Here is an 11,374-nt window from a genome sequence, read left to right as displayed (position 1 = left end):
TAAATTTACTTAATTTATTCCACTCAGAAAACAGTAATGACATCTAAACAAAGTATCAATGATTTATTTATTCACTAAATACTACAAGGAAGGACACAAAGTTTACACATTGCTAAAGATCATCTAGTTAAACAATCATGTCAGAATCCAATCAAACTGCCAAGTTGTGCTTCTGTCTCCACAAGTCCCCTCTTCCCACAGTTCTTCTGACTGTTCCTTCTGTCAAACTCAGCATCCAAGATTCTAGTTACTGGACATTCTTTTGTTTCCAACCCTCTGAGCAGTCTTTGAATCTCAGATTAAGCTAATCTGAGATTTCTTCACATTCAAAAGTTATAGTTTCCCAATTTGGGAGGTCTTCCTCCATACCAGAGCTGTAGTTATTTTGTTCCATGTATGTCAGATTTTTCATATTATTGAGAGGAAAAAAATGAAACTTATCCATTGTGTGACACATCTGGACATCTGGGTAAATGTGGGGTGCATACAAAAACATTACAACAACCATTCTGTCTCTCATATTCCTTTCTTTCTTCTGTACATGCTTTCTAAGGGCAGGATAAAGCTCAGTACATGCCTAGTTATATTGAGTATGCTCTGAGGTTTGCTGGGAACAGTGGCTGAGGGCAGGTAAGAGGACAGTGAGTTGAGAGTCATTTATCCTACAACCCTTTAAGCCCAGGGACTGCAACGTGTCTGCCATATTTTCTAGGAGAACTCAGAGAGGTACAATATCCAAACCCAATAAGACTATGCCTCTCATGTCCAGATATTTGAGCTGAAAGAGCCTGGGACAGGAAGAGAAAGATCACAAGTCTGACTGTGAAATCTGGTAGTGAGTGATGGAGAGGGTCTCCAAGGGCATCACCAGAGACCTATGGAGAAGGAAAGGTCAGTTTTAGCAAATGGTGATGGAGAGTGTGGATAAAAGTAGAAAGAGGTCACAGCCTCAATTAAAGTTTGACCAAATAATCAACAACACTATCTAAGGCATTTTGTATTGGATCCTGCTGAGACAAGTCAGCACTATGTTTCATCTGGCATTCACGTGAAGCAGAAAATGCATTAAATTAAGAACTCTGCAAATTACTTTTGTCATACACAGACCCAAATTTTCCTCCCCTGTCCCCTGCACTGAAGCATTCTTGGCCTAAAACCATTCCTCCATGGGAAGCAGATGTATACTGGAGGCTGTTATAACAGATCACAACACACTTCTGACCAACCCACTGTGTGGGGTTAGTCCTTAGTCTCCTCACCACATTCTCTTCCTCTAGTATTAACTGGGTAGCCATGATTCTAAGAAGAATTACATCCCATCCTGACCATATCTGACCTATTCCTTACCTCATTTCAGTCCTCTGCTTCATAAGTGCCCATTTGAAATTCACACTACACATACCTTCAATATTCTAATGTCTCCCTAAATGTTCCAGGGGCAGACAGGCATGATGGACCATGAATTCTTAAAATAAAAGGGCAATATTTACTCTGCAAGCTCACCGAGATAACCATCTTTGCTTACCTGAAGACCTGTTTCATGTGGCCTCTGAGAAAGCACATGCTATTCATGGAGAGATGCTAGAGTCCCTTGAGATTGGAGAACTGGGAAAGGAACATGATGACATGCTTCCTTTTTCTAACACTTGTGCTCCTGCCAGGCTTAACGATGTTCTTGGGGGTGGGGGCCAGGGACAATGTATGGAGATTACTCATCTGCTCGAACCAAGGAGTAAAATGTGGCACTGTGTACTCAGTCCACTTCATGTTGAGTTCCAGTTCCTCTATGTGCTTTGGATGGAAAACCTCCAAAATTTTTTGGATACCATGGACAGACAGAGAACAGAACTTCAGCTTTACACAACAGAAATGTATGGTGTCCTTTCTCTGCTGAGCCCACTGCAATAAGCATGCTTCTTGTTCTTTCAGACGGTAATGGATGCAAAAGTCAGTGACCACACTCAGACCCTCCCTCCGCTCATGTCTGGGAAGGACCTTCACTACTTGCTTCTCATCCACAGTCTCTTCGGAGTAATCAGACTCCTCTTCACCAGCCCATATGTTCCAGAAGGAATGGTGTATATTCCTCAACTCTAGAACTTGAAGTTTGTGTCTTCTGTGTTTAAAAAACATGAAGTATTAGCAGTCACAACAAGACCCCGAGCTAGCTGTTACTCAATGTTTCTAAATTCAGCACTAACTCTGCCAAGGTTTGTGCTTTTTCAGTTCTGAGTGTCAAACATGTGCTCCTGCATGTAAGGTTTCCCTGACCTGTACATGTAGACCTGAACACTTTCTGTCAACTAAAATGTTTATATTAACTTAGTCCCATGATTAGTGGTTGTGATGCCAGGGAAAGACTCCTTCTACTGTTAGGCTTTATTTAGCTACTCTAAGCTCTGATCCATATTCAAATGCCCTTAGGATAGATAAACAAACAGCACCATTCCAGCTCCCTGCATCCCTTCCCACTCAAAGATCCTACCAGAAGCATCTTATCTACTGAGGAAGAAACCATTCTCACTACCCCACAATCACTTTTGTGTACTCCATGGGTTCCCTTCAGCAGTAATCGGTTATTGTTCACCTGGGCTGAAATGTTCTTGTCAGTCGAATGTCTACTCCATCTAGCAGAGCCTGGAAGGTTTCCAAGTTGGGGGTCCTCATCAATGCCCCCACAGGGAGACAGGGGAAAGGCCAGACTACCACAATTGCCTTCAGAATCTTGGTGTGTCTGCCAGCAAAGGCCTCCTTGAACAGTGCGGGTAAGAGCTCATGGGGCAGCTCCTCTACTGCAGAAATGAACAAATCTTCATCTTTCAGCAGAGCCTGCCTTGCCAGCTTCTGGTGTTTGGGTGGAGTCCAAACACTCATCTTATAAGGTCTCTAATTCCTGGAAAATCAGTCAGTCCAAAATATATTTTCAAGATAGTATTCAGAAACCTTCCTCACACCCCAGGAACCCTTCCAGGTTAGAGTAACTTCTCTGGAAATGGTGGAGACATCATATGCACCTGCACTTACTGGTCTTCTCTGTCCCAAACTTTCAACTGACAGCATGAGGAAGCTCTTACAAGTACAACCAAGGGCTTCGCATTCCCCACTGTTCTATCCAAACCTGAATAATTCTCCACGCAATCCTCAATCCCATCCCCATTGGAAGGGTTTCCTAGCAGCTTGAAAGCTAAACAACATCTATGCAATGTGACATAGATTATCTGACATGTCCTCAAACAACAGATTGGACTAGAATAGACTGGAAACTGTTTCCACTTCATGATACAAAATTGCCAAATAACTCAAAAAATATAACAGAAAAAATAGTATTTCTTTCATTATTGACATCGACATATAAAGCCTTGATAAAAAAAAATTAAAACAAATAAAATTCCTGTCACAATCTGCCTCTAATCTACCCTTTTCAAGTTTTCAGTATCATGGGAGGAAAGGGCATTACAAATCATGAGCACTGTGAAAGGTCTCTTAATTCCAGTAGAGACTGGTTGTAACTGCAGGCTCCAGGTCTTTTGAGTGTGTCCTCTGGTTCCCCTATAGCCTTTACATACTTTTTTGCTTACCTGTCACTATTGTATCGTGTCTCCCAGCCACTAACTGCCATATGGTTATATATCTAAGTCCTAGACAGTTAATACTATGTAAGATTATTCCATCTCTAGATTGAATCAAAACTTTCTGTGTCAGTGCAAACAAACAAACAAACAAAAAATGACAAGAATGAAAATTATGACTCCACTCTTCAAGCTTGAATTTATTTATTTGCTTGGTTGGTTGGCTATTGATTGAGTGACAATTGATTCTTATTTTCCTGCTCTTGAGATTGCATTCCTAGACAACTGTTCTATAGCTAGAGATAATTTAGAATTCCAACACACAGGGATCATCTTGCCTTGACCTTCCTGCTGAAGGAGTACTATGTGGTACAAGTCACCTGACTGTGATCTTCATGTGTGAGCAGCATGTTTCAAAGGGAAAGTCACCTGGGGGCCATAATCTGTTCTTATAAATACATGAACAAACCACAAAATCCGCTTGTAAAAGGACATGACAAATAATTTTGTGGAGAGCTTTTAGGGACCTCCTTGTAGGAATTTGGCAAGGATAGGATATTGGGCTAGGACAGGGAAGTAGGCTCAGATAAGATTGTTTTGTGGGTGGTGTGGCTAATACAAAGCTCAAGGCAAAGTCAGCAGAGGAAATGTGTGACATTCGTTTTATCCTGGTCAACACTGATGAGGGAGCTTTGTTATTGCAGTCTGTTCCTTGATCTAAAACTGACCTTGCTCTTTGCTTGTACTTAGAATGGTATATATGCAGACTGGGGAAAATACATTCCCTCAGGCTCAGCACTGGCTGAAGTCATGTCATGGTGTTGTCCACTTGTCCTTTGCTTTTCAGTCCGCACTCTCCCTTGAGACCCAGGACTGACTGAGCAGGCTTGGTCACACTTTACACAGTTATTTAAGTGTTCTGGAATACAGAGCTGAACTTCATGCTTTGACAGTCTTCTAATCTGACAGCACTCAGAGGCTGAGGCAGGAGGATGGCTTACACCCATGTACTGCACCCCTTGAGGTCACACCCTCACACATTCCATCCCCCATATCTCCTTCCCTACTCCTCTAAGTGAGTGGAGGTTGCCTGGATATCCCTCACCCTGGCACTTCAAATATCTAGAACAACATATCCCACAAACAGGCAACAACTTTTGAAGTTAGGTGACCCACTTCAAGATGATGCTCCTCGTCTACATCTGTGTGTGGAGACCTAGGTCCAGCCCATGTATGTTCTTTGGGTAATGGTTTCATCTCTGAGAGCCCCAAGTGTCCAGGTAAAGTGACTCTGTTGGACTTCCTACAGGGACCTTACCCCATTCTGATTCTTTCCTCATACATTCGTGGCTAACAAATTTTGTCTTTATTAGATTATTGTGTATGTAAACCCATTCTGCATCTGCATTTGTTCCTCACGGAAGTTCTTAGTCTCTTTTTCCTATTTATTTTGTCATATTCCAATATGTTTCTTTTTGGTTTTATAGGATTCTTTGTTTGTTTGATTGTTTGTTTGTTTGTTAAGCTATGACTTTCTTCTGGCTGTCCTGGAACTCACTTTGTAGATCAGGCTGGACCAGCTCTCAGAGATTCCTGCCTCTTCTCCTAAGTACTAGGATTAAAGGTATGTTCCACTACATCTGGCTCCTTTTTAGGATTCTTTAGTTGCCTATTTGTTGTTTGGGAGTGACAGAAAAGGTGTGGATTTAGATGGAAGAGAAGGTGAAGAGGATGGCAGAGGAGTTGGGTGTTGAAAAGATGTAATCAGAACATATTGGTATGGAAAAACATCTATTTTCAATTAAAAAAAAAAAAAACACAAAGAGGGGCAAGGCTCTGAAATTACTAAGCATTCAAGAGTACTGGCTGCTCTTACAGAGAACCAAAGGTCATTTTCCAGCATCCACAAAGAAACTCCCAAATGTCTATAACCCCATTTATGAGTGTAACTTCTGATGTCCATTAGACATACGTAGTACTATATGGTATAAAAATATTAAAAAGGAGTTTAAATATTATGTAAACCTATTTTTGAATTTTTATATAATTTATTATCTTTTTTTTTTTGCATGCACTGATGTGCTGCTTGAATGTAGTTTTGTATGAAGGTGTTGGGTCCCCTAGAACTGGAATCACAGAGAGTTGTGAGCCATCATATATGTTATGGGAATGAACCCAGGTCCTCTGGAATCACAGTCAATGCTTATAACTGCTTAGCCATCCCTCTAATACATATTCTATGAATCTTAAGAAGAAAACCAGAAAGGATCACCTTCACACATTGTGTTGAGATGGTACCACCAAGGATGGGAGCTAGTCAGGGTTAAGGCTCATACTACACATGGAGGCAGAAACAGGACTATATCTAGTTTGAGTCCAGCCTGGGTTGTAGACTGGAAGGGTTTCACCTAGCCAACTGTAAATACTAGGTACTGGGGTTAAGAACAAGAGTGGATCTCAATATGGAGACTTTGAAACTGTGATAGTACCGTGGACAAGCTCTGAATGTCAGAGTTCTGACACCCTGGATTTTGGGAGAATAAGCAAACTGGACAAAGCCCATGGCTAATTAAATTCAGTCAGAGTGTTCTACTGTCTTACAGAGTTCTCAAGCCCAAAATCCACAAACATCTGTTTCAAGTTATTTCACCATTCAGTATTTAGAGTCAGTGGAAATCCCTAAGAACATATCTATGTTGAACACAGATTCTGTTCCCATTGGTTGGGGTATTTAGCTGTGCCAGTGGACTTGGGCTTTTCTAATATTCCTGTCGAATACAATGGGACTTTAAACATGCATATTTTAACTTACCAGCAAGGATGTCAGTTACCCCCATACATGTCTTGCTCTGACAGGTAGGATGTCAGATCCCAGGGACTTCTTGGGAATTTACACTTATCTGGACCAATACCCAGAATAGAAATCTTATTCCAAATACTTTTTTACATGGGTATGGGTGTCACTCTTGTGTTTGGGTTCATCCCAGGAGCAGCTTTGAAAGGCAAGTACCACATAAGCTTATACATCAGTGCAGAAAGTGCTGTTAGGAGGCTGGTTCGGGTCTAAGTTTATTGTGGGTAACTATACAAAACAGATCTACTGATGTCTAACATGATTCTTCTTTAATAGCACAGAACAGAACATAATATGTAATTGATTTTGAATTAGAAAGTTTCCTGGTAACAGCAGAAACATGAGAAACTTTCCATATACAGGCAGACTGCCGCGTAACATAGGCCATAGCCATCCTGGTCTTCTTATTTTACCTGGGTGTGAGGAATACATTGGTGGGCTGGCAGAGGAGCATGCATGTTGATGTGGGAGGACTAGAACCTGAAGTAGCTTCTCTTCTTACACCGTGATTTAAGGCGTGGTAGCAAGGTCCATGGACCACTGAGCCACCTCACAGCCTACTAAGCTCTTTTAAAGTTTTTCTTAGAGAACTTTTTTTTTTTCATTTTTGTTTTTAGTTTTTTCAAGACATGGTTTTTGTTTAATGACTTGGCTGCCCCAGAACTCACTCTGTAGACAAGGCTAGCAGAAACTCAGAGGTCCACCTACCTCTGCCTCCCTCATGCTGAGATTAAAGGTTATAATAGCACCTCCCATCTAAACTAGATTTTGTTTTGGTTTCTTTGGTTTGGTTTGGTTTTTGAGACAGGGTTTCTCTATTTTCTTGCCCTACCTTTCCCACACTTCGTTCTGTAGATCAGTCTGGACTCTAAAGATCTACTTCTCGCTGCATCCAGAGTGCTGGGATTCAAGTCATGTACTACCCTAAGCAGCTCTGGATTAATTCTAAAACATATTCTTACTCCATAGGCTTCACTGGTTAGTAATTAGCTACTTAAATAAGGCTAGTCTTGAACTCACTGAACCTGGTCTACATTTGCCTGCAGAGTGCAGGGATTAAAGGAGTTTGCCACTGTTCTCCTTACAGATATATTTCTCTAAAGATTTGTTCCCAGTGTCTTGGTGATTTCCCTGCAATTATGAATTTGCACCAAATGCATGCGTAGTGCCCAAGAAGGTCAGAAGGAAGCTTCGGATTTCCAGGAACTGGAGTCAGATTATTTTAAGCCACAATGTTGGTGCTGGAAATGGAAAATTAACAAACTTATCACTCTGAAACCTACTCCTCAGCATGTTCCCACTCCTAGTTTTGTCTTGAGTAAGCATGCTGGCCTGATTCCACCTCACATGCTCTCTGTTTTCTGGAACCCAATGGCAGTACCTCCTTCGTACCCTGTTGTATTATTAGTCAGGGTTCTCTAGAGTCACAGAATGTATGGGTAGTCTCCATATAGCAAGGAATTTTTTTGGTAACTTACAATCTGTAGTCCAACTCCCCAACAATGGTCGGCAGCAGCTGTGAAGCCCAAGGATCTAGCAGAAGCTCAGTCCCACAAGGCAAGCAGGCAAAGAGAGACTGCCTTGCTTGTTCCAGTGTCCTTATTTGGTCTCCAACTGAAGGTGTGTCCCAGATTAAAGGTGTGTATCACCACAACTGGGTCTGCAACTTGCTTTGTCTTGAGATTCATAGCCTCTATGCCTCAAGATTAAGATCAAAGGTGGGCCTCTTAATTCTGGATTGTGGTTCATTCCAGATATAGTCAAGTTGACAACCAGAAATAGCAACTATACCTGTGTTTTTTGTTTTTCCTTTGTGTCTCTTTAGAAATGGACACATATGTAAGGCTCAGGCCGCTCTTCTATTTCAGTATGGCTGAGGATGGCTGTGAATTGATCCTCTGCTTTCCAGATCTTGAATTGAGAGGTTGCAGGCATGGTTACCATGTCTGCTGCATGCATTGCTGCAGAGAGGACTCCTGTTGTAAGACCCAGAGCAGTCTTAGCTCAGGAGCAGGACCCACAGAACACAAGTGAATGATAGACCACTGGAACTACAAGAGGTGTTTATTCTATGTACGTTGGGTTTCTCATCCTCACAGAGAGAGATAACCCAGAACTCAAAAAGCATACATTTTATATACTTTTTTTTTTTTTTGTGAGGGAGGTGAACTCATATTTTGCTATTAGTCAGCAGTACAATTTTCAGGAAGAAGAGAGGAAGCAGGGGTGGGGGGGAGGGGAGAAAAACTTTGGCAGTAAGGTTGTTGACAATTTGCAGATTTCCTTGGAATTCCATGTGTGTGGGGGGGGGGGTAGGGTAGCTGTTCCTAAAGCTGTCATTTTTGTTTTGTCTTAACTCAGCTTAGTCAGTATAGTCTGACCTGTCCATTAAAACTTTGTTTTTACATTTTCAGAATCTTCTTTATATATTTCAAAACTTTGAGGGGTTTTGTCCTTGTTTTTTTCTCAGAATTGGGTGATTAGAGCATGAGTTAATTATGACATGCGTCAGGACCCTATTTAAGGCTTTCTAGAGGACCAGGTGGCTATCAGTCAGTATATTCTGTGTTGTTGTTTTTTTGTTTGTTTGTTTGTTTGTTTGTTTGTTTTATCAGGCAGAGGTGGGATCTCATAGCCTTGGAATGACTGGAAAATCTCCGAGTCTGACTTTAACCATTTCTGTGTCTTTAGGATCTCACATTTTAAGAATGGGGTGATTTGGAAAAGTCTCAGAGCCCCTGAACACTGTTTTTTACACTCCCTGTGTGCTTGGTAGCTCTCTACAAACTGAGTACACATCAAGCCCATAGGATATTAGTGGAATCAAGCCATGCATTTGCCTCTGCCTTTTCAGTAGGTGCTGTTGAAGATGTTTATTGAAAATAGCCTCAACTCAGTCCCTGAACTTCAGGAAATATTTCTAACTAGAAAAAACTGTTACAAATCCAGTGACAATAATATCTATGACTTATACTATGTCTTTTTTGAATAAGAAATCAAAACCCTGAGCTGACTTAAAATCAGACTGATTTTCATCATATGAATAAAATTCACCCAGGTGTAGTGATTGACAACACTAATACTAGCAGGAAGAAGCACACTGAGGCAGAAGGATTGCTAGAACTTAGATTTCTAAAACTACCTTAGCTTTAGGACAAGACACAATCCTTCATACCAAACTTAAAACTATGTAATAATTAAACAAATAGAGGAACAATTCCACAAATGAAGTAATTTGTCATTAATTAACAAATGAAAAGTTTAAGGAGTTGGCTGTTGTAGAAGTAGTCTCACAGTGAGCTCTGATTCAATTAATGAAATGAATGTTACTTACTGAATTAAAAAGATGGAGTTTAGAAACCTAATCCAATTCCAGTTTGTGGTTGGATGTGTGGCTGCAATAGGGAGAGATAGGCCGAGAGGTATATAAAGGCTTTAGTAGAATCTGACAACACACTCAGAGACCTGGAGCCCAGATAAAGCCCTGGTTTGGCTGGGAGTTTGGCCCTATCTGCAGTACACAGAACCGGTATGCAGTGTTTTTTGTTTGTTTGTTTGTTTTATTTTATTTTTCCCTTGCATCCTGCAGTTTGATGTAGAAATATTTAGACTCCAGGATAGGACAGGATTTTTTTATTTCTGTCTCTTTAGAGGAACAAATCGAAGACCCTGTGTTTCATTCCAAATGAAGTTTTAGCCTCATCTCCAATATATTTTTATGATAGTTGTGTATTTCATTAGTGTGCTTGATATATATATATTTTGAGATAAGGATTCTCTTTGTTGTTCAAACTCTCCTAGAACTGACCACGTGGCTCTGGGTAAGCTAGAAATTAGATCATACTAACATGTTCCCCCAGGATGTCCTTTATTTGGTTTTCTGAGACGCTGGCTCACTCTGTAGACCTGTAGACCATGTAACTTTGATCTCCTTAAACTAGCATTAGCTGGAATTACACTTGTGAGTTAATCAAATGTGTTACCTTAGGCTTTGCATCATTTTCACAGAGCTGTTTTTCAACAAGGTCTGGTTTTGTTACCCAGGAAACATTGAATATTGTAGGAATAATATTGTGCTTCCTGAGAGTTCAATATTGATCAGTCTACTGGACAAGGATTTTGTTATTGTTGTTTTATTGTTTGTTTTCTATTTGTTTTACAAAATTTTTGCTTATTGGTTGGTTTGGTTTTTTTTTTATTTTGCTTTTTTTGTATTTTTTATTAAAAAATTAATATTTCTTCAACTTTTTGCAGACCAGTCATTATCTTCCTCCCAGTCTGCCCTCTAAATGTTCTTTATCCCATTCCTCCTCCTCATTTCTTTTTCCATTTAAAAAATTGATTATTTTAGTTACTTGCATTTCAAATTTTGTCCCCCAGCCTGGTCTCCCCTTAGGAAGCCCCCTCCCAACCTTCCTTCCCTTTACTTCTAAGAGGTTGCTCCCCAAACCACCACCCCACTCCTGACTCACTTTTCTAGCATCCCTCTTCACTAGGGCAACAAGACTCCACAGAACTAAGGGCTTCCCCTCCCACTGATGCCAGATAAGACACTCCTTTACTAGAAATGTATCAGGAGCCAAGGACCTACTCATGTTTACTAATTGGGTAGTGACTTAGTCTTTGTGAGCTCTGAGGTCTTGTTAGTTTATTTTGTTTTTCTTCCTGTGAAGTCACAATTCCCTTCAACTCCTTTAGTCCTTCCCTATCTCTTCCATTGGGGTCTCCAAGCTCAAACCAAGAGTTGGCTGTGAATGTCTGTGATTTTCTTAGATAGGTGGTGGCATGGCCTCTCAGAGGACAGCCATATCTTGGCATCGGCAATAATATCAGGCTTTGATATCTGCTGATTGTATGGATCCAAATATACTAGTCTCTAGATGGCCTTTTCTTATTTCTTCAATCTCTGTGCCAATTTTTATCCCTGCATTTTCTTTAAACAGAAATAATT

The 11,374-nt window shown here is 40.6% G+C and overlaps 1 protein-coding gene across 1 annotated transcript; it reads right to left on the bottom strand.

Moving 5' to 3' along the window:
- Nucleotides 1-808: 808 nt before the first annotated feature.
- On the bottom strand, nt 809-2,874 carry LOC308418979 (PRAME family member 3-like; the record flags this gene model as incomplete). The annotated part of the gene is made up of 3 exons (XM_080914473.1): nt 809-875; nt 1,901-2,116; nt 2,588-2,874. 3 exons carry the CDS (start codon nt 2,872-2,874, stop codon nt 809-811), a joined length of 570 nt encoding a protein of 189 aa, XP_080770599.1.
- Nucleotides 2,875-11,374: the final 8,500 nt, after the last annotated feature.

This window comes from Micromys minutus (genome assembly GCF_963924665.1).
Source record: "Micromys minutus genome assembly, chromosome: 3".
In the NCBI taxonomy this organism is placed as follows: domain Eukaryota; kingdom Metazoa; phylum Chordata; class Mammalia; order Rodentia; family Muridae; genus Micromys; species Micromys minutus.
This window is presented reverse-complemented; position numbering and strand designations above follow the sequence as displayed.